Source organism: Pongo abelii, chromosome 9 (assembly GCF_028885655.2).
Source record: "Pongo abelii isolate AG06213 chromosome 9, NHGRI_mPonAbe1-v2.0_pri, whole genome shotgun sequence".
NCBI classification, from domain to species: domain Eukaryota; kingdom Metazoa; phylum Chordata; class Mammalia; order Primates; family Hominidae; genus Pongo; species Pongo abelii.
Genome location: NC_071994.2, coordinates 19,771,762 through 19,794,946, shown reverse-complemented (window position 1 = coordinate 19,794,946; position 23,185 = coordinate 19,771,762). Strand labels below are relative to the sequence as shown.

The following is a 23,185-nucleotide window of genomic DNA, read 5'->3' as shown; positions in this document are numbered from 1 at the left end:
CAAAGTGCTGGGATTACAGGCGTGAGCCACCGCACCTGGCCATCCCCTGTGCATTTTTATGAAAACAGGCACACTGAAATTGAGAAGAGTGAGTTCTCTGTGACTGCACTAATCTTTTATTGCCCAGTACACATTGGGAAGACATAGCAGGCCAGAAAGGCCTGTCCCCAGACATTGTTTCTTGAGGCCACCCTCCTTTTACCCCAAAGATCCAGGGGCTTCCTTCAGGAGCCCTGTGGACCAGTCTGTGCAACACCCGCTCAGGCCTGCTCGACATAACTGCCCTGCTGATCCCCCATCGCAGCACAGGAGACACACTTGTCACACACACATCCAACAGCAGGGAGGGGTTTCCCCAGCTTCCCTCCGGGCTCCTGGCACGGGGCTGGCATCCGGTTGTACCTGCAACACAGGTTATCTTATGAGTGAACGGAGGCCCCTACAGCCTCCCAGTTACTGATGGCTGCCCCAGGACCAAGGGCCAGGGCTCAGCCACTGACTTGTGCCCTGGGTGTCGGGTGGTCTGGAGTACATACCTGGCCATCCCCGGGAGCCAGCCTGGTCACTGAGGCACTGCAGAAGAGGAGGCCATGTCATTGTGTCCTCCCAGCCTTCTGGAAGCTAGTACCCATCTGGGCATGACAGGGTCCGTGCCCTTGCAGCCAGAGCAGGTGCTTGGCCCAGGACAACAGAGCAAAGCCCAGGGTCCCCACAGCTGCCTGCTCTTCCCATCTCCCAGGCCCTGGCCCCAAGGGCTCCTCACCTCGCACCTCCAGGCGGCACTCACACTGTGCCTCGCCCTGTAAGTTGGTGGCCCTGCAGACATAGATGCCCCTGTCAAAGGGGCAGGGCTTTCTAATCTCCAGAGTCAACACTCCCTGCTTGCTGAACATGCGGAAGCGGGCATCTTCTCTCAGGTCCAGGCCATTCTTGAACCAGGAAATCTTGGGCTATAAATAAGGTAAAGAGAGGGAGGGAAGCCATCCAGGCTGAGAGGGGACCTGGCAGGGACCCAGAGAGACACATCTGTGTTTCTACTCGGGGTTCCCACGAGAGTCCCTGACAATGCCCAAGGCTGGAAACAAACATGGAACCAACAGTAAGTACCATGGCCCTGCCCAGGGAGAGGAACCCGGTCCATATACCCCAAGGTGGAGAGAAAGCAGGGGAGACAGGCTGGGGAGAGGACTGCTCGACGTTGGGGCCTATGAGCCCTGCCTCCTGGTCGGCCTGGACCAGCGCCTAAAGTTCCCTACCTTGGGGCTACCCCGGACAGCACAGCAGAGCATAGTGGTGTAGCCCGCGATGACCGAGCGGTTCACCAGGGGCTGGGTGAAGCTTGGGGCCTCGGAGAAGTCCAGGGCCTTATAGTTGGGTGGCTCATAGGTGATGCCTGTTGGTGACAGGACTTGGTACCGAGAGGGCCACACCAAGCTAGACCCCCCTCCCTGTTCCCACAGTCTCCCTGCCCCAGCCCCTGGTTGGAAGCATGAGGGTACAGCACCTGGTCTGGGGATAAAGACGGGCTCCTTGGTGGTGGCCGCTCTGTCACTAGAGCCAACCATATTCTGGCTGAAGACGCGGAAGTAGTAGCCATTGCCAATGATGAGCTCTGGCACCACGCAGTGGGTGCGGCGGTAATGCTCCAAGACGGTAAACCACTCCTGGGGGCAGGGAGGGAGGGGAGGCATCTCTGGGCCAGGCCCTTCCCGATGCCGAGAGCCTCTCTGGGTGCCCTTGGCATCTCCACCCCTACTGTGGAGGGATTCAGATCAGCAGAGGGAGGGTGAAGGGTCCACGGTGAGGACAGTGAAGGGTAGCTGTGGCCTGCGTCTGCCGGGCCTAGGCAGGGTGCACGTGGGGACCCCAGACCCTGGGCTCACCATGGTCTTCTTGTCGGCTTTTTGCACTGTGTACCCCCAGAGCTCTGTGTTGCCGACATCCTGGGGTGGCTTCCACTCCAGAGCCACATTAAGACCCCAGGCATCAGTGACCCGGAGATCCTGGGGAGGACTTGGCTTGTCTGCAGGAGACAGACCCAGTTGGGTCACCACGCCTCCTGACAGCAGGGGTCACCGGCTCCAGGGACCACCCCGCCCCTGCCAGCCAGGGCCAGGCCTGCTGGGGCAGTGGACTGGAAAATGTGAGCTGTGGGTTGGGTCCCCTGGCTCGGCCCTTGGCCCCAGCAGCCCAGCCCAGGGAAGGGAAAGAAGGGGGCTCAAGGAAGCCTTGGCCACGCACCAACAACCTGCAGCACCAGCGTGGCCTTGTCCTCCATGTTCTCAATGCGCACTGTCACCTGGTAAGTGCCTGAATGCACACGGCGAGCGGCCCGGATGAACAGGATGGTGTCTGTGGGGCTGTTGCGGACGCTCACCTCCTCGCCTGCCAGGGGCTGCCCCTCTTTGGTCCAGGTCACCTGAGGCCGGGGCTTGCCCTGAGGAGAGGAAAAGCTTAACCCTGAACCTGGATCACTCCGAAGGCCGGCCGCCACCCCAGCCTCTGGTACCTCAGATCAGGCCAGCCCTGAGACATCAGTCTGCTGGATGGGAACAACACACTGTAGCCTCTCTCCCCTGGGGGACAGGGAAGGGGGCCAGTCCCACCTGGAAAGGGATGAGAAGGTTCACAGGCTCCCTGACCTTCTTCTGAATGGTCTGGCGCAGGTGCCTGGGCAGCTGAAGCCGTGGCCGTTCTGTGGGTATAGAGTAGGTAGCTAAGTGAGGGCCCGCCACAGCTCTGAGGGGCTCCACAGCTCCAACCTCCCTTGAGACAAGGCCCAGAGAGCTGCAGCTAAGAAAAAAGCTGCCTGCTGGGCCCTGCGCCTCCTTTAGCTCCTGCTGACACAGCAACTCCATCCTGCCCAAGCCCAGCTGGCTTCCCCGAGCCTCACCACACTGCTTCAAGAGGCAGGTAACAGAGAGAATAAGCAACTTGACTGAAGTCACACAGCTAGTAAGTCATAGGCCAGGGTGTAAGCCTGGACTTTGACACCCTATGCCCTGTGTTGTTTCCACCCGACTTTGCTGCCTCGTTCCAGCTTTGAGAACCAATCCTTACAAAAGATGGACCCTTTGTTGGGACAAGGAACAAAGGAATGGGAAGTGGATCCCAGAGGGACCAATCTGATGACATACACAATATTTACCTGTTGGAGCTGAGACACTCCTGGAAGAGAGCTTGGGCATTGTGGCTTTTACTTTCCCTGTTCCAGAACTAAGGGACTGACATACACCAAGAAAGCCCTTTCTGCACTTTTTTTTTTTTTTTTTTTTTTTTGAGACATTGTCTCACTCTGTCACCCAGACTGGAGTGCAGTAGTGTGATCTCAGCTCACTGCAACTGCCACCTCCTAGGTCCAAGCGATTCTTCTGCCTCAGCCTCCCAAGTAGCTGAGGGACTACAGGCACCCACCACCACACCCGGCTAGTTTTTGTATTTTTAGTAGAGACAGGGTTTCACTATGTTGGCCAGGCTGTTCTCTAACTCCTGACCTCAAGTGATCTGCCTGCCTTGGCCTCCTAAAGTGCTGGGATTACAGGCTTGAGCCACTGTGCCTGGCCACCCTCTCTGCACTTTTTCCCTAGGCCTAGCGCATGGATGATGGCTCCAATCCCTCCTGTCTCTGCCCAGCGTTCTGGGCAGAGCATTCTGGGCCTCCCCAATTGTTCCCACCTCCACTGGACACCAAGGGCCTGGGGTGTCAATGGTGGGTCTTGTGACTGCACGAAGGGGCACTCACGCAGGATCTCCTGCACCGTCACCGGCTCCGTGGTGGTAACAGGGGCTCCGGGCCCTGCCATATTGTGTGCCCGCACTCGGAAAAGCAGCCGGGCCCCCGTGGGCAGGTCCTTCACCAGTATCGACGTGTGCTCTGTCAGCCCCTGCAGGGCAGCCACCCACTCTGAGCCTGGGGGTGGGGAGGGGGAGGCAAGGCCACAGGCTGTGTCACCACCGACACCCCATTCCCACTGCCCACTCCTCTGATAGGAATCCCCAGGATTTAAATATGGTTTTTTAAAATTTTATTTGTTTATTTATTTTTGAGATGGAGTTTCGCTCTTGTCGCCCAGGCTGGAGTGCAATGGCGTGATCTTGGCTCACCGCAACTTCTGCCTCCCGAGTTCAAGCGATTCTCCTGCCTCAGCCTCCTGAGTAGCTGGGATTACAGGCATGCACCACCACACCCGGCTAATTTTGTATTTTTAGTAGATACGGGGTTTCTCCATGTTGGTCAGGCTGGTCTCGAACTCCCGACTTCAGGTGATCTGCCCACCTCGGCCTCCCAAAGTGCTGGGATTACAGGCGTGAGTCATCACGCCTGGCCTTAAATATGTTTTTAAAATGTAGTTGCTGATTTTGCACTGCTCAAAGAAGTGTTACAGTCAGCTTTACTCTGCATTTGTTTTTCATTAGGCAAGCTTTTTTACTTCTGAAAACAGGACAGATATTTCTCTGGGTGTCCTCAACCTTCGGCAAAAGTGGGCCTAAAAAACTTGACTATAGGTGAATCTGCTCAATGGCAAGGTGAGCATGTTCTTCCTTTGGGGAGGGGGTTGGGGGCAAGGACACTCACAGCCCTCTGGGCAGTACTCCACGCTGTAGCCATCCAGGCCTCCTGCTCCCACGCGCTCTGGGGGCCGCCACTTGAGGGAGACCGTGGTGTCAGAGACGTCCTCTACTGCCAGGTGGGTGGGTTCGCTGGGGGGACCTGGGCAGAGGAGAGGTCAGAGAGGGGTCTGAGCAAGCCTGGGGAAGCTGGAGATCCATGCCCTAGACCCTGAGCTGCCCACTGGTCACATAGGGGGCACTTCCTGTTCAGCTGGCTTTTGGCCACTTTAAGGAATATTTTGTCTTTGTTACAAGACATGTCTGTAGATTGGCTTAAAAACAAACAGCAACAGCAGCCAGGCACGGTGGCTCATGCCTGTAATCCCAGCACTTTGGGAGGCCGAGGTGGGCAGATCACCTGAGGTCAGGAGTTCGAGACCAGCCTGGCCAAAATGGTGAAACTCCGTCTCTACAAAAAATACAAAAATTAGCGGGGTACGATGGTGGATGCCTGTAATCCCAGCTACTCAGAAGGCTGAGGTGGGAAAATCACTTGAACCTGGGAGGTGAAGGTTACAGTGAGCCCAGATCGCTCCAGGACTGCACTCCAGTCTGGGTGACAGAGCGAGACTCCATCTCAAAAAAAAAAAAAAAAACTAAAACTACAGGAAAACATGGGAATTTCCTGGCACGTATGATTAGGTGAGTTGACTTAAGAACTGAACAAACCAGGAGTCGGTCCCTAAAACGAGAGGCCTGGACCCTTCTCCCGACAGGCCCCGATTCCTGCCATCTTCCCAAGCTGTGCCCCATCCCTGGGCCCAGGGGTCCTTGGCCTGCCCTTGCCACAGACAGCTGCCCCCGGACTCACCCACCCTGGTGGGAACAGGTGTCCTCCTGAGCCCTGCCACAGCCTCAGCACCTGTTCTGCCCACTCAGACCCCATTATGCAGATGAGGAAGCTGAGGCTTCAGGGAGGGATGACTCCAGTTGGCCTCCCGGGGACCATGGAGCTGCCTCTGCCATCTCTGAGTCTTGGTCCAGGACTCTTTCCATAGACAGATGCCCCTGAGACCCCTCCACTAACCACAGCCCTTGCCCCATCCCATAGGTGAAAACCCTGGGTTGAAGGGTGTGGGGAACAGGGGACAATGAACATTTATTGAGTACCTGTTAGATGCCAGATGGCCTGCCTGGTCATCCCATATCATCCTAACAGCTCTCTGAGATAGGCAGTGTCATTATTCCCATTTTGTAGACATGGAAAGAGAGGCTTGAAACGTGAACTAGGGGTCGGCGTAGTGTGAGAGTCAGCTCCACCCCAACCAGCTGGGAGATCTCAAGCAGGTCATTTAACTGCTTGGAGCCTCATCTGTAAAATGCAGCTGAGTATCCCCAGTCGAGGATGAAAGGAGACCCGTGGATGTGAGTGTCTAGCATGGCTGCCTGCAGAGCAGCTGCTATTATTGGGGGTTTTTAACTGGAGAGGGAGCGGGGGACAGGACCAGGCCAGGCAGGCTCACCGATAGGCATGAAGGGCTGGGAGGCAGGGCTGGGCCTGGACATGCCGATGGCGTTGACCGCGTAGACGCGCATCTCGTACACCACGCCCTCGATCATGCGCCGCGCTTCATGACTCAGCTCCTGAATCAGGTCGAAGTTCAGCCGCATCCACCGGTAGCTCTTCTTCTTCTTGCGCTCTAGGATGTAGCCTGGCTCGGGGGAGGTGGCAGCTCTGGTCTGGAACCCAGGCATCCCCACACCACCTTCCCTCGGATCTGTTTGGCGCCCTTGCACCTCCATCCGGTGCCCTTGCACTCACCCAGGATGGGCTGCCCACCGTCGTAGGCAGGCGGCTCCCACTGTACCGTGCAGGAGTCCTCTCCCACGTTGCTGATCTTGGGGGCCGCAGGTGCGTCTGGCACATCTGGATGGGGTGGGATGGACCCACATCAGCCCTGCCCTGCTCGGGGCCTTGAGTAACATTGCTCATCCCCTTCCCACTCCAACTAACCGCAACAGCCTGCCCCCACCACCCCCAGATCCAAAGAGATCTTTCTAGAATGCATTTCTTTCTTCTTTTCTTTCTTTTCTTTTTTTTTTTTTTTTTAGTGATACGGAGTCTGACTGTGTTGTCCAGGCTGGATCTCAACAGGATGCATTTCTGATCATGTCGCCAGCCCTCCATCAACCCTTTAAGGCTTCTCACTGCCCATATTCACCCCTGTTCTGGCTCTGATCCTCCCAACCCCACCCAGTCCTCTCCTGACATGTTTCATTCATTCTCCACACCCAAAAGGCCCTTTCCCTCCTCCACCCCTTTGTACACAGTTTCCTCTGCCTGGGATGCCTTTCCTCACCATCTTCTCAGCCTCCTAAAGGCATCACCCCCAGGCACAGGGATGGCTCTCTGCTCAGTGCTCCCACGGCACTCTGGACATGGCTCATGTACAGCAGTGTCGCAGGAAATCTGCTGGATGCATCTGCCTCCATCTCCCCCAGAGCGGGGCTCCTTGTGGGCAGAAAAACCTGTCCCATTGCCGCTCGGCTCAGGGAGCATGCCCGTGATGTTTGCTGAGTGGCTCAATGAGCGAACGGATGGGCCTCCTTGGGGCTGCCCCTCTGTGTTCTCCAGCTTGGACCCCCGCCGGCCTCACCAATGACCTTGACTGTGAGGTTGACCTGGTCCTCGCCCACAGGGTTCTTCACCGTGACCGTGTAGACGCCCTCATCTTCCTTCTCTGCCCCCTCGACCGTGAAGATGCTGCGGTCCTTGGTGGTCTCCACACGGACCCGGCCCTCGGTCTCACACAGCAGCTGGGGGGATGGAGAGTTGGGGTGAGATCCAAGTCAGACTCCAGAGGCCCTTGCAGCCTCTGCAACAGCCAGATGTCCCGGGGTCCATGCGGGGAACACAGCCTGTGGGAAGACTGCATCCACGTCAGCATCTAGTTCAAAAGCATCTCTGTGGCACCAACTGAGGGCAGGGGCTCAGGTTCTAGCTTTGTCACGGGACCTGGGGCACCTGTCCTCTCAGATGAGCTATCGTGAGGACCCCTCAAGACCCCAGCTTTCAGAAGAACCAACAGTGCCAGGCAGGAGCAAGACCTCGGCAGCTACACTGGCAGAAAAGTGTCTCAGAAACTACTCCTGAGTTGAGAGGGAGCACAAGGTCAAGGTCAAGGTCAGCTCAGGATGAAGGGAGCCAGGGAGCAGCCCAGTCATGAGGGCTTCCTGGCAACGAGAGGGTGTCCACATCCTTGTGATGGCCAACAGCACACTCCACAGAGACCCTGCCTGAGGTGTGAGGGCCCCACAGGGACCCTGCAGGGGGCAGCAACACATCCGGCCAAGTGTGGCACCTCCATGGAGACCTCACCAAGGACTCCACACCACGTGGGTAGAAAGTGATTGATGGAAGACAAACGAGCCTCCTCCTGACCTCAGTCTCACTCACCTTCTTGTCAAACACCCACTCGTCGCTGTCACCTGTGTCCTCTGGGGCATCTGGGGCTGGCCTGGCTGGGGCCTTATTCCCCTAGGAACAGGGCAGGAGGGAAGTAGGGAGCAGAGGAGCTGACTCAGCCCCTCTGCTGCTTTTTCCACCCCCTGACCCACACTGCCCAACTTGCCTGCCCCCTGACCAGTCGAGCCTCTGCTCTCCCACAGGGTAGCCAACAGCAGGGCATGCACATGTGGGTGGGGTATGCAGCAGGTCCTAACACTTGGCTGGTTCCACACACCCATCTTACAGATGGGGAGACTGAGGAAGGAGCCACAGTACCTGCGTGATAGCCTTCTGCCAGATCACAGTGGGGGCAGGGTCCCCAGAGATAGGGACGTCCAGACGTAGCTTATTTCCAGCTACAACCACAATGGTGTCTGGTATGCGGCCCGGGCAGTCCAGGTGGATCTTGGGAGGTTCTGCAGAAGAGACAATGTAGTTCAGAGAAACGGGAGAGCCAGAAGGAGCACAGGTCACTGGGGAAGGGCTGCTCAAGAGCCTGGGCCCCTGGTTATTGGTTTTTTAGATTTGTTTTGAGGTATAGTTTACGTTCAGATCTGACCGTAGGCTGATGAGTTCTGACAGATGAATACACCCATGCAATCATTAATCCAACCAAGATCTGGAACATTCCCATCACCCCAGGACGTTGGCTGGGAGGCGTGTAATAGGTCAGGTCACCTAGCATAGCATTTTGAAAACTGGGGGAATATCAGTGTCTTGCCACACACATACAGACACACATATACACATACACACACACACACATACACATACACACACACACAGACACACATACACATACACGCACACACAGACACACATGCACACAGACACAAATACACATGCACACACACACAGACACATACACATGCACACACACACAGAGACACATATACACACACACATGCACACACACACACACATGCACGCACACACACACACATTAAAAAGGTTCCCTGGCCCAAATAAATCAGGAATCCGCCCTCAGTTAAACAAAGCTAAGCAGGCCGGGCGCGGTGGCTCACGCCTGTAATCCCAGCACTTTGGGAGGCCGAGGCAGGCAGATCATGAGGTCAGGAGATCAAAACCATCCTGGCTAACATGGTGAAACCCCATGTCTACTAAAAATACAAAAAATAATTAGCTGGCGTGGTGGCGGGCACCTATAGTCCCAGCTACTTGGGAGGCTGAGGCAGGAGAGTGGTGTGAACCTGGGAGGTGGAGCTTGCAGTGAGCCAAGATCACGCCACTGCACTCCAGCGTGGGCGACAGAGAGAGACTCCGTCTCAAAAAAAAAAAAAAAAAGGAAGAAGAAGAAAAGATGTAATAATAAAAGTCACACCTGTGACAGCACTTGACAGGTCTGACACATCATGTCACCTCATTTTTATAATTATCCTATGGGGCGGCACTATCAGGGTTCCCATTTTAGAGAAGAGGAAACTGAGGCTCACAGAGATTATAATTGACCCATGGTCATGAGTGGCAAAGCTGGAGCTGGGCCTCAGGACCCCCACTTTTGACCTTTGCTCTTCCCTCTGTGAGTGGAGGGGAGGCCTGCGTGGGTGGGCTGCGGGAAAGTGAGCAGAACCAAGACTCAGGGGCCCCGAGACTTACCCTGCCTGGGTACGAAGTCAATCTTGACCTCTGCAAGAGAAGGAAGAGCAAGTAGCACGGGGGCAAAGGCAGGGCCCAGTGACAGGGGCTCCTGGCCCCACTGCCCCGACCCACCCTACCCTGGAGCAGGCTCACCCATGAAGTGGAGCTTGGCTGACAGGTTGCAGGCGAAGCCCTCGGGCACAAAGCTGTAGTCAGCCTCGTCGGCAGGTGTGACGTCGTCAATGGTCAGTTTGTGGACCCTGCAGGGGAGCACTGGCTCAGGGGACCCCACTGGGCCACACACCCCTGGCCTTGCCAGATACCCCAGCCTGGGTCCCAGGAGGCCCTCACCTCGTCCTGGCTTGTTGGTATTCTGATTTTTAAAAATGCCTTTTTTTTCTGTATTATCTAATTTTCCAGCTCTTTCATGTGCTTTCAGAGGTAGGCAGTGTAAAAGTGATTTCTACATCAAAGCATCTCCTTGGCTGGGCCCTTGGAGACTGGGCAGGGGCTGGGTCTCATTAATCTCTGTGAACTTGAGCCCAGCACAGCCAGCCCAGTTGCTCCAGGGATGAGCAAGAGGGTGGGAGAGGCAGTGAGGGTCTCTGGCCAGAGCTGGCCTCCTTGGTGGCCACCTGCCCCGCCCTGGTCACAAGCTGGGGGAGGGTGCTGGGAAGCTCTTGACCCCGTCTGTGTCTCTCCCTGCTGCCTCTTTGTCTCTGTTCCTCTGTTCTTCTCTGTCTCTGATGAACTCTCCTATGTGTGTGCCTCCCTGTGCATATCTTTCTGTCTCTATAGAACTATTTCTGTCTTTCTGTCTCTTTGTCTTTTTGGGTCTGTCTGTTTCTCCCTCTCTGTGGGTCCTTCTCAGTCTCTGTCCTGTCTCTGTGCATCTGCCTCTCTGTCCACCTGTCTTTATCTCTCTTTCTCTCTGTTTCTCTCTCTGTCTCCATCTCAGTCTCCACCTGTCCCATCCACCTGCCCTGCACACTCACCGCCCGATGTGGGACACCTTTATGCGGCTGTTGGGCACCAGCTCCTTCCCATTCTTCAGCCACACACCCCTCACATTCTCATCTGAGACCTCGCATTTGAACACCGCCTGGTCCTTTGCGCCCACCGTCAGGTCTGCGATGCTCTGGTACACCTCCAGTTTCTTTTCTGCAAGGCAGGGCAGAGCCATTGAGCTCGGGAGGGTGTGTGGATGTGGTGTGAATCCCTGTGGAGGGCGTGTGGGCTCATGGCCGCTGGTGCGCACGTGTCTGGGTGCATGTGGGCATGTGAAAACACGTGTGCCTGTGTGTGCCATGTTTGCCTATGATGGTGCAGTGCACATAAGGAACCTCAAGTGTCCGAGGGGTGGTGATGCTCACCAGGCCCGTCTGACCCTCTCAGTACCCTCTGGAGCGGTCACCTTAGCATCATCATTTTAGAGATGAGAAGGGGGAGGTTTAGGCTGTCAAAGGCCCAAGGTCACAGAGGCCTTGAGCCCAGGTTTGCCTGCTCCCCTACAGGGCTGGGTGGGGTGAGGGCTGAGGGGCCCAAGCCCTAAAGCCTCGTGTGCCCCCCAGCCAGGCTCACCCTGCACAATGAGCTCAGCCAGCGCCTGGCCCCCGCTAGTGCGCAGTGCGTAATGCCCTGCGTCCTCCAGTGTGGCCTCGTTGATGATCAGGTGGTGTCTCCGCCCGTCCTTCTTGAACCGGTATTTGAAGGTCTCCTCCCGGGTCAGCTCCACCCCGTCCTTCAGCCTAGCCGGGTGGGTGGGTGGCAAGTGCTATGGCCTCTTCTGGGCAGATGCCCCCAACACCCATGCCCTGTGCTTCTGGAACTCACCATTTGACTTGCGCCCCCTCCTCCGATACTTCACACTCAAACTCCACCCGCTGCCCCACCATCACCAGCTGGTCCTCCAAGGGGCGCGTGATGAGCACAGGGGGCTCTGTCCAGGCAGGGTGAGCATGAGGGTTGTCTCCCCTGAGGCCATCTCCTCCCCAGGTTCCCACGTCCTCAGGTCCCAGGCTCACCTTTCACAAAGAGCTCAGTGCTACACTTCTCACCACCCACCATGCACTGGTAGGCTGCGTCGTCCGCCAGTGAGCACTGACTGATGGTCAGGGTACGCTTGGCACCGATGGACTCAAAGATGTACCTGGGTGGGGGCCGCAGGGAAGTGGCAGGAAAGCTGCGGACACACCTCCGGGCCCAGCGCGCACCATGATAACCCCTGTGCCCCCCACCCCAAGCCATCCAGAGGGGAACTTACTTGCTGTAGAACAGAAGGGGCCGTTGAAGTGTTCCCGACGGGAGGAAGTGAGCCCGAGACAAAAGGAGAGAGGGAGAGGGACCGGCAGGAGCAAAAGGATGGGAAATTAGGCCCAGAGAGATGGGGCTGAGAGCCACAGAGAGCCAGAGATACGCGTGTGGAGAGGGGCAGGAGGCAAGGCTGTGGGGGTCCCTACCTCCACCCGAGCCCCCCTCCCCACCCCAGGCCGCACCTGCCGCTCATCTGGATCTCCTGGCCATTCTTGAACCATTTGACCTCAGCATCATGGTCAGCCAGTTCCACGGTCAGCCGGATCTTGTGGCCTTTGCTCACCTGGTAGGCCGGCTCCAGCTTCTTCTGAAAGGCTGAGCACCACCCCTCAGCCCCAGCCACCCCACCGCCCGCACCCTGCTCCCCCAGGCCAAGCTACTGTGGCTGTGGCTGGGGCCCAGGTCCTCCCCCAATCCCCTCTGTGCCACCCTGCTTCCACTTCTCTTTCTGTGTCTCTATTTCTTTTTGTTTTGTTTGTTTGTTTGTTTTTTGAGACAGGGTCTTGCTCTGTCGGCCAGGCTGGAGTGCAATGGCGCCATCTCGGCTCACTGCAACCTCTGCCTCCCAGGTTCAAGTGATTCTCCTGCCTTGGCCTCCCGAATAGCTGGGATTACAGGCATGTGCCACCACGCCCAGCTAATTTTTGCATTTTTACTAGAGATGGGGTTTTACCATGTTGGCCAGGCTGGTCTTGAAATCCTGACCTCAGGTGATCCGCCCGCCTCAGCCTCCCAAAGTGCTGGGATTACAGGCGTGGTGTCTTCATTTCTTTATCTGTGTCTATGTGTCTACCCACCTCCTTGTCTCTCACCTCCTTGTCTCTGTCTCTCTGACCTTGTCCTTCTGTCTTCCTTGGGGTCCTCTCCACCTGCTCAGCTCAGGGATTGGGTTAGGGGCTTCCAGAAAGACAGAAGCTTGTCAGGAGAACTGGGGCTGGGACAGCTGTGCCTTCTCTTCTCTCAGCAACCCCTGAGTTGTGTACTCTTCCCAGGTGCTCCCACCTAGCGGCCCTCTGTGCCCAGCGCTCTCACTCCCATCTCAGCCCCCGGGGCCAGTGCGGTGGTCCCCATGCTGCTGCAGTGGGGGAAACAGGGCTCAGAGAGGCGACTGGCCCAATGCCAACAGCCCAGCAGGTGTGTGGCAGAACTGGGTCTTGAGCCCAGCCCTGCTCCACGACAATGCCTCCTCTTGCGGCCGTGTTTGTAAAAGCCCATGTTGCTACTACTGAGCCCAGGGAGGAAGTGGGGGCTCCATCCACCGAGCAGAGAAGGACCCCTGAGTCCTCAAATACTCTGGCAGGGCCTGGAGTCAGCTGCGGAGGGGCAGAGATCTACTGCTGGGTGCTCTGTGACCTTGCGCTAGTTCCTTAAACCCTCTGTGCCTCGATTTCCTCCTTAGTAACATGGAAATGGTAATAGTCCTTCCATCATAGTGTTGTTTCGAGAATTAAATGAGATAATTACATAAAGCACCTAGTGCCTGGCTTAGGAAGGAACTCACTCACTCTTTTTTTTTTTGAGATGGAGTCTCATTCTGTCACCCAGGTTGGGGTGCAATGGCACAATCCCGGCTCACTGCAACCTCTGCCTCCCGGGTTCAAGCGATTCTCCTGCCTCAGCCTCCGGAGTAGTTGGGATTACAGGTGCCTGCCACCATGCCCAGCTAATTTTGTATTTTTAGTAGAGACGGGGTTTCACCATGTTGGTCAGGCTGGTCTTGAACGCCTAACCTCAGGTGATCCACCCGCCTCGGCCTCCCAAAGTGCTGGGATTACAGGCGTAAGCCACCGCACCCGGCCAGCAATTTGCTCTTTTTACTATTGTTGCTATTCCTGGAAGACACCCCTACCCTCGGAGGTCCCCGTCTGCCTTGCCAGCCTCCATCTTTTCTTCCTCGGGCACCTACAGTCCTTTGCTTGGTGCCCTCTGGGCTCAGCAGTTCAGGAGTTAACCCAGAGGAACATTGGTGGCATTCAGGGGATCCCTGGCTTAAATGGGGCCACAATGCCGGTAAGGGCCAGGCCACCTAGCGATGGGGTGATGGGAAACCCAGTGAGGCTGAGACAACAGGAAGGCAGGGCAGAGGGACAAGGGGCCTGAGGGAGGTCAGCAGGGAGGGACTAACCAGCTCCTCTCCCTGTCCCCACGATCGTGTGTGTTTTGTGTGTGTGCTTTGGGAGGGGCTTGTCTCCCATATCCTGCATGGAAACTGACCCCTCCATTCAGTCGGTGTTTATAGAGCGCTCGAGGTGTGTGCCAGGCCCTGTGCTAGACTCAGACACGGTGGAGAGCAGGCATGTGAGACCTCTGCTTTCCCGGCTCACACCCGCACTTGTTAACCCCTCAATGGAGAAGGGCTATCCTGGGCTCTCCTCTTTCCACCTGCCTGGGGGTGAGGGTAGCTAACCCAAGCCCTCCTGCTTTGTTTGCCTGAGAGAAAGATTAGCCAGGCTCTTCTCTTTGCCTGTGTGTGGCTCTCCAGGCTTAGCGGGCCTCTTTCCTTTTCTTTTGGGTGTGGAGAGGGTTAACCGGGCTTCATTTCTTTTCAGAAGAGGGTAGAGAAAGAAAGGGTAACCTGATTTTTCCTTGGTGAGGAGGGTTAACCTGAGCTCTGTCCTTTTCCTTGTGGCTGTCCTGGTCTGACTTCTGCTCTTCTCTTCTATCTCTGTGGTAAGGGGCTAACCTGGGCATTCTTGGCTTTTTCTACACAAGGAGGGGTTAACCTGGGCTCTTCTTTCCTGAGTCTCTGTGCTAAGCTGGACTCCGCTCTTTCCATGTATGTGGACGAGGTGGGGGGCTAACCTGTGCCCTCTCCTCTCCCCTGTGGGGAAGGGCTGGCCTGTGCCCTCTCCTCTCCCCTGTGGGGAAGGGCTGGCCTGTGCCCTCTCCTCTCCTGTAGGGACGGGCTGGCCTGTGCCCTCTCCTCTCCCCTGTGGGGAAGGGCTAGCCTGTGCCCTCTCCTCTCCCGTGTAGGGAAGGGCTAGCCTGTGCCCTCTCCTCTCCTGTGTAGGGAAGGGCTAACCTGTGTCCTCTCCTCTCCTGTGTAGGGAAGGGCTGGCCCGTGCCCTCTCCTCTCCCGGGTAGGGAAGGGCTAACCTGTGCCCTCTCCTCTCCCCTGTGGGGAAGGCCTGGCCTGTGCCCTCTCCTCTCCCATGTAGGGAAGGGCTGTCCTGTGCCCTCTCCTCTCCCATGTAGGGAAGGGCTAGCCTGTGCCCTCTCCTCTCCCGTGTAGGGAAGGGCTAGCCTGTGCCCTCTCCTCTCTCCTCTCCCCTCTGAGGAAGGGCTGGCCTGTGCCCTCTCCTCTCCTGTAGGGAAGGGCTGGCCTGTGCCCTCTCCTCTCCTGTAGGGAAGGGCTGGCCTGTGCCCTCTCCTCTCCTGTGTAGGGAAGGGCTAACCTGTGCCCTCTCCTCTCTCCTCTCCTGTGTAGGGAAGGGCTGGCCTGTGCCCTCTCCTCTCCCCTGTGGGGAAGGGCTAGCCTGTGCCCTCTCCTCTCCCGTGTAGGGAAGGGCTAGCCTGTGCCCTCTCCTCTCCCCTGTGGGGAAGGGCTGGCCTGTGCCCTCTCCTCTCCCCTGTGGGGAAGGGCTGGCCTGTGCCCTCTCCTCTCCCGTGTAGGGAAGGGCTGGCCTGTGCCCTCTCCTCTCCTGTAGGGAAGGGCTGGCCTATGCCCTCTCCTCTCCCGTGTAGGGAAGGGCTAACCTGTGCCCTCTCCTCTCCCGTGTAGGGAAGGGCTAACCTGTGTCCTCTCCTCTCCTGTGTAGGGAAGGGCTGGCCTGTGCCCTCTCCTCTCCTGTGTAGGGAAGGGCTAGCCTGTGCCCTATCCTCTCCTGTAGGGAAGGGCTGGCCTGTGCCCTCTCCTCTCCTGTAGGGAAGGGCTGGCCTGTGCCCTCTCCTCTCTCCTCTCCCCTCTGAGGAAGGGCTAACCTGTGCTCTTCTTCTCATCGCGCCTCATGCCCTTGAGCCTCTTCAGCATGCCGCGCAGGTCGGTGACGCCGTACTGGAAGGCGATGCGCTCGTACTCAGATGGGGGTGCCTGCCGTAGGATCTCCCACACGTCCTCCTCTGCTGGTGCCTCCAGCTTTGTGTCCCTGTGTCCCGCAGTCCAGGCTGTGGCCAGGGGCAAGACTGCAGCCCCCTGGGCGGGGCTTCCCGGGCCCAGGACCAAGGAGCTGTAGCCACCCCTGTCCCTCTGCCCCTTCCCTTCTGGTGGGGCAGCTGGAGCTGATCTGGGTCCCAGGCCAGGACTGGGGGCCAAGGGAGCTTAAGGGGGGCTGGGGATCTGGAGGGGCTCCTGGCAGAATTAGGGGTGATGAGGGTGCTGTGCTATGTCGGGCACTCACCTCGGGGTCCGGAAACTGCTGCTCCAGGGGTGGTGGTGGGAGAAAGGATAGGTGACACATGAGAGGTGTGGCCACCTTCCCTCAAAGACCTGGACCCCACCCATGGGCCTTTACTTCCTCCGTATTTTCCACTCTCGCACTCCCTGTGTTGTGGGGCACCCATGCTGCTCCAGAGGCTCTGGCAGGACCTCCTGTGCGCATTACTTTTTCTTATCCCTCCTAAGCTCTGACAGATAGGTGGGTGGCAGGAGAAGCCCAAGGCACAGAGACTCACCTCTGTCCGTGGGGAGCCGCACCCTGCTCTGAGTCTCTCACCACAGCCTCTCAGAGAGGGGACGGGAATCCCCTCTGCACCCACCAGTGCCCTGCCACCCCCAAACACCCAGACCCCAATTCTTACTCTCTGGGCCACAGCAGCAGCAGCCATAATGGAGGCGCCGGGGGAGAGGGAGAGAGAGGGCAGAGAGAACATAAGTCAGTTGGGCCGACCTGGTAGACCCTGCAGCTCTGGGGACCCTCTCTGTGTTGCTTCTGGATCCCCGGAGTTTATGGAGGGAGCTTTTGCAGCCTCAAGTGTGGAGTGGCCGTGGGGGACACTGTGAGGATGACTGTTGACGGGACATAATGTCTGCAGAGCCCTTTAACTCCTTCCACACCGGGATCATCCCCTCGACAGACAAGGAAACCAGCTCAGAGAGGTGCATTGTTGTGCTCAGGGTCACACAGCTGGCAAACCACACTGCTGGGATTTGGAGCCAGGCCTCACCAGCTGCCCCGGGAACTGCCACCCAGGACTCACCTCTTTTTCAGCAGTGAGCTGAAGTCCAGAATCCCAGTGTCCTCGTGGCTGGCACTATGGAGAGGGACCCCCAGTGAGGCTGCAGTGAGGGACTGGAAGGGGATTAGGAGCAGGATGGGAGTGGAGTGGGGAGGGAGAAAGGGACGCTAGCCAGATTGGGCTCCCACCCATCTCAGACCCCTGGGAGTCTGTGGATGGTGCAGGTAGGGGGCCTGGGGCAGGGGTACCTGATCCGCCGACCACCTCCAGCCAGGCTCCTGTGGGAGTTAGACTCAGTATCCTCACCTGCCTGGGAAGCTTGCTCTCCCCTGCAGCCCCCACTGACTTCAGCTCCGCTCTGCAAATCATCCCCAGCCCTGACCCCCAGTCCAGACCCTGAAGGGCCTCAGACTCCCGCACTGGCCTCCCCCAGGCCCTGAGGACGGCCACTCACGTGCGGCGGAAGGCTGATAGGAGGTCCAGGTCTCCGGTGCCCATGGCCTCTGGATTCAAAGGGTAGAGAGATGGGGGAAGGGGCTTCAGAGGGGGCCGCTTGAGAAGCCCTGCCCTGGGGGCGGCCTCTGAGTATTCACAGACTTGCCCATTCATGACCCCATGAGGCTGGGCATCTGCCCCAGGATCTCACCTTCCCAGCCTTTCCCAGGGTCAAGGTACCAGGGAGACGGGACGGTTTATTTTCCCCAATTCCCACCCATCTCTCAACTCACCTTCACCCATCACCCAAACATTCAGACAGTGCCAGGCCGTGGGCCAGGAGCCGTGACACCAAGATGATAAAACGGAGTCCCACCCAGATGAGACCCAGACTCAGCCCTACGCCCCCACGCCTACGCTGCAAGCCTTGGGGTTTCTCTCACAGCCTGTGTGTGCAGCGCTGGGCACGTGGCCAGCACTCGGGTCTGGATGGGACGAGGCATCCTCCTTAATGTTGGGAAAAGGAGGCAGGGGACCAGGACCCACGGGGAGCCCGAGCCCAGGACAGACACCAGGGCCCCCTCACCATGGACAGTGAGATTGAAGTTGGAGCAGTCAAATTTGTCCTTGGTGGACACCTCACAGCGGTAGCCGCCAGTGAAGGCAGGCTGGGCGTCGGTGATGTGCAGCTCGAACAGATAGACCTGTGTGCATGGAGGGACGGGGGGGTCAGGGGACACCAGGGGCTGGGAGACAAGGCTCCGCACCCTTAAAGGAGACTGGAAATGGCTGGGCACGGTGGCTCACGCCTGTAATCCCAGCACTTTGGAAGGCTGAGGTGGGCAGATCACATAAGACCAGGAGCTCCAGACCAGCCCGGCCAACGTGGTGAAATTCCGTCTCTACTAAAAATAACAAAAATTAGCCAAGTATGGTGGTGCACACCTCTAGTTTCAGCTACTCGGGAGGCTGAGGTGGGAGAATCTCTTGAACCCAGGAGGTGGAGGTTGCAGTGAGCCAAGATTGAACCATTGCACTCCAGCCTGAGCGACAGAGTGAGACCATGTCTCAAATAATACATATATATTTTTAAAGCAGTCTGGGAGTGACAAATGCTCATCAACCTTCTCACCCTCAGGGTTTAGTTAACCCATACAGAGTTTTTGTATAGAGAAAGGGGACTATCTCGAAACCCATGACTGCCATCTGCTGGCACATGGTTGTGGTGAAATACAGGCTTTTGTGCAATGCACAGCCCCTCACAGCGGAACATGTTGGCCTCTCTTGCTAGAGGCCCCCTTGCCTAGCCCAGGACTGGGGAAGGTTGGGAAAAGCAGAGGCTTGGAGCGAACAAACAAGGGGACTTAAGTCTTAAGGTTCTGGTGGGCAGGGCGGAAAAAAACAAAACACAAAAAACCAAGGCTTAAGGTTCTAGGCCTGTGTCTAAGTGACCTTGGAGCAGCCACTTAACCTCTCAAGCTTTGGTTTCCGTGTCTGTATAATGAGGAATTGTTCTGGTTAATCCCTGAGGGTCCCTTGAGCCCTTAGCCCTGATACTCACCCATCCAGGGGCTTTACAACCCCACTAGCTGGTGCCCTCGTGCTTCACAGTGTCCTCCAGACTTCCTGACCACGCTGGGCACCCCCCGACCCTGGGCCAAACCTTATTAGGTGCCCCCTTGAGGCGATCATGTCCACCAAGTCTCCCAGGTCCCCGACAGTGCTCCCATGAGCCTCATTGCGCTCCCTGGCCCCCAGGCCTCCGGGATCTCCCTGTGGGCCCCTGGCCCCTCCACCCGCCTCCCAGATTCCCCACACCCCTTCCTTGCAGCTCGTGTGTGCCTCTGGGTCTCATGGTGCCCTCTGTGTGCCTTGTGCCTTCCAGGGCTCTCCATGTCCCCTCTCCCCGTGTCTCCACGACCCTGGCGGACCCACCTTGCTGGCGCGGTCGTAGCTGTCGTGCAGCTGCAGGTGCTGGCCCACCTTGCTGCTCAGGTCCACCCATTTGCCCTTGAACCACTTGACCACAGGCGGCTTCAGGAGGCTGGCACCGGCCACACGGGCTGAGAAGGTGATGCTGCCACCTGCAAAGGCAGGGTGACAGGCCCGGCTTGGGGAGTGTCCTGCTGCCCCCCTTCCCACCCCAATGCTGGGCACAGCAGCTCACACTCACCCACGGTCACCTCGCCATCCTGTGGCCGCATCACGAACAGGCCAATGGGGTCATCGGGGGCTCCAGGGGTAGGGCCATTGAGAGCTGCTGAGCTTGACCCTGCGAGCAAAGGCTTTTTCTGTTTGTTTGTTTTTTGTTTTTTTGGTGTTTTTTTATTTTGAGACGGAGTCTCGCTCTGTCACCCAGGCTGGAGTGCAGAGGCGTGATCTCGGCTCACTGCAAGCTCCGCCTCCCGGGTTCACACCATTCTCCTGCCTCAGCCTCCCAAGCAGCTGGGACTACAGGCGCCCACCACCACGCCCGGCTAATTTTTTTGTATTTTTAGTAGAGACGGGGTTTCACCATGTTAGCCAGGATGGTCTCAATCTCCTGACCTCATAATCCGCCTGCCTCGGCCTCCCAAAGTACTGGGGATTATAGGCCTGAGCCACCGCACCTGGCCAAGCAAAGGCTTTTGAGACCTGCCTTGGATACCCCCTACCCACGGATCCTGCCCCTCCCTGCCCAGCCCCTCTCACCTTTGGGACTTGGGGCACTTTCTCCCAGCTCAGTGGCTGGGGCCGGGGCTTCTCCAGGGGCTCCAGTGGCCTCAGCAGGGGCAGGGGCAGGGGCCAGCATGGGCTCTGCCTTCTCTGGAGGGGATCAGACGGGAGTCGTGGTGCAGCCACTAACCAGAGACCCCTCCACCCTCTCTCTCCTGAGCTCTGGAGGGGATCAGACGGGAGTCATGGTGCAGCCACTAACCAGAGACCCCTCCACCCTCTCTCTCCTGAGCATCGGACCCATGAGCCCGCTGTGGACGAGGAAAGTCTGCCACGGCTGTCCTCCCACTGCCTGGGCCCCTCAGAGGCAGCTCATGCTGAGCTGGAGAGCCAGCCTGCCTCTCACATTCTCTTCGCTGTCCCAGGCCATCAGTTCCCACGTCCTCTGCACCTGCCCTGAACAGCTCCAGGTCCATCCCTGCTCTGCCCCAGCCTTAGAGCAGCCCCTCAGACTGGGCTGCACTCCCCTCATCCACAGCTCCTGGGGCTTCCTGGCCAGCACACAAGGTGCCCTCTGTGCGGGGTCATCTCCCCAGGGAGGTCTGCCGGGTGAGAGTGGGGTTGTGTCTTGTTCATCTCTCCCACCTACCCCATGGCTGGAACAGGCCAGGATGGCACATGCGGGTACTCAGAGAGGTCATGTGCAGAAAAGGGGGAAAGGGCGTTCCTGGCGGGGGGCACAGCCACAGCAAAGGCAAGAAAGTGTGAAAGCACCTCCTGTTCCCTGGATGGATGGAGAGTCGCTGGGCTGCCCCTCCCCCAGGAGCCCAAACCTCAGGGAAGGCTGACCAGGATCTTACCTGCCTCTATGACCTTGAGGTCGAACTTGACCTTGGAGGAGCCAGCAATGACTGCGTAGGATCCCTGGTCGGCAGGGCCCACTTCCCGCACTGTCAGCGTATGCCGTGTGCCCTCTGTGGCCAGGCCGTACTTGTTGCTGGCGCTGATGTCACTGCCTCCACGCTGCCAGCGCACCTTCACTCCTGCCCGCTCTGTCTCGGCCTCGAACACGGCAGGGCTGCCTGCGGCCACTTCCACTGACCGTGGCTTCTTGCTAAAAGCTGAGACTGAAGGGCCAGGTGGAGGCTACAGCGGCCCCTGGTTGAAGCGTGCACCCCACCCCTGCAGCCCTTCTCAGTAAATACTGTGCTAGCACTTTCTATGCATCCCCTCGTGTAATACTCTACCAGTTCTCTGAGGTAGTTGCAGTTATTCTGTTCATTTCTCAGAGGAAGACACTGAGGCTCAGAGAAGCTAAGCGGCTCCTCTGAGGTCACACAGCTAGTAGTCGGGAGAGCCAGGGCTGTGGTCCTGACCTCCACACAAGACTTTTGCTGCATATGTCCACTTTCCCTGCTTGGAGACACCCGTGATGAACCCAGCTCCCTTTCCCCCAACCATCTGGGGCCCTTGGCAGGGGGCGGGGAAGTCTGCCTACTTGGAATGTGGCCAAATTTGTCCTTCAAGGACCTCTGGCTGAGAATCAGCAACTGAGATAAAGCTGGCCTGGGAGGGCGCTGGGGGATGGGGACCTGGATCTCTGCCCTGGACAACCTTGGTAAGGGCACGGCCCAGGCCCAGGTCTCTGGGCTGTGATTTTCCCTGCCCTTGGCCTGGGTTCAGGGGATCCTGACTGTCCTCTCTCAGAGAAGAGGGGCTGTGTCACCCTCAACATGGGGGCCACACCGTACAGGCTCACGAAGCAGATAATGTCACAGCCAGGAGGAACCAACCCAACGCCACCTCCACCCCCGGCGCCCCAGGTTGGGAGACTGAGACCCAGAGTAGATAGAGACTGGTCTGAAGGCATACTGTGAGCCTGGCTCAGCTCCACGCTAAACGTGGGCCCTGTCCACGGGGAACCTTGCTGCGGAAGGTGAAGGCAATGGGACAGGGAAGGGGTCCCTTTGCATTCTCAGAATGGGTTGACCCCGGGTGCTTCCTGTCTTGGCTGTGTCCCCTCTCTGCGTCCCTGACTTTGGGTTTACCTTCACCTCTCATCAGAGGGATGGGAAAAAGAAACTGAGAATCAAAAAAGGACCCTGGAGGACTGGCTGCCCCTGTCCTGGGGCTCAGAGGCCACGTCCTCATCAACCCCCTCAAGAACTCCCTCCTAGCCCTGCTCCCCAATTGTAGACACCCCCCTGCTCCCACACTTAGACCCAACCCCAGTCCTAAAGCTACCTGGCTTCTTCCCCGGCTCAGGCATCCTGAGAGACGTCACACCAGGCACGAAGCAGGCACAGGTCACCCAAAGAGGGACTGAGTGGGGTCCTGTTCTTCCCACTATATATGGGGACCTCCCCCCTCCCCAGGCTCTGCTTATCTGCCTCCTGTCCAGCCACCTGCTAAATATAGATGAATTCCAGAGAGCTGAGGTCTCTCCAGGGAGAAGGTAGGGCCACATTGTCCCTGGCTGGCTCCTCTCCCTTCCCCCTCACGCCCCGCAGCACAATTCTGCCTCCCCAACCCTTGGCAAGCCTCAGGGGTACCCCAAGCCCCGTGTGTGTCCCTCTTACAGCAAATTGTACGGTGGGAGCATGCTGGGCCCATAACCCTAAGGCTAACGGGTCAGGAGCATCCTCGCGGGCAGTTCAGGCAGTGGTCATGTCCACAGACCCTGGGGCCAGGGTGTCTCTGAGTCCTGGCACTGCCATCTCTTTAATCTCAAAGCACCTGGTTTCCTCATCTATAAAGCGGGGCGGGTGAAAGCAGCACCCACTGCACAGTATTGTCACACGTATGAAGTGGGTTTATAATTTTAAAAATGTTAGGCTGGGTGTGGTGGCTCATCTGTAATCCCAGCACTTTGGGAGGCCGACGTAAGCAGATTATTTGAGGCCAGGAGGTCGAGACCACCCTGGGCAACATGGCAAAACCCCATCTCTACTAAAAAAAATAAAAAATAAAATAAATACACACACACACACAAATTAGCCAGGTGTGGTG

The 23,185-nt window shown here is 57.7% G+C and overlaps 1 protein-coding gene across 1 annotated transcript; it reads right to left on the bottom strand.

Annotated features, from left to right (window-relative positions):
• Positions 1-89: 89 nt before the first annotated feature.
• MYBPC3 (myosin binding protein C3) lies at positions 90-22,500 on the bottom strand. The gene is made up of 35 exons (XM_024255310.2): positions 22,421-22,500; positions 21,037-21,303; positions 20,213-20,326; positions 19,695-19,793; positions 19,457-19,605; positions 18,108-18,225; positions 17,541-17,589; positions 17,335-17,364; positions 17,108-17,161; positions 16,709-16,711; positions 16,309-16,326; positions 15,893-16,056; positions 12,154-12,286; positions 11,922-11,924; positions 11,683-11,807; positions 11,492-11,597; positions 11,240-11,406; positions 10,654-10,819; positions 9,812-9,918; positions 9,677-9,706; positions 8,336-8,475; positions 8,009-8,089; positions 7,209-7,368; positions 6,374-6,478; positions 6,075-6,263; positions 4,577-4,711; positions 3,743-3,910; positions 2,607-2,695; positions 2,242-2,437; positions 1,884-2,023; positions 1,505-1,664; positions 1,257-1,393; positions 764-950; positions 537-573; positions 90-402 (listed from the first exon to the last, which is right to left on the bottom strand). The coding sequence occupies exons 1-34, from the start codon at positions 22,443-22,445 to the stop codon at positions 563-565; spliced, it is 3,825 nt and encodes a 1,274-aa protein (XP_024111078.2). The 5' UTR covers positions 22,446-22,500; the 3' UTR covers positions 90-402; positions 537-562.
• Positions 22,501-23,185: the final 685 nt, after the last annotated feature.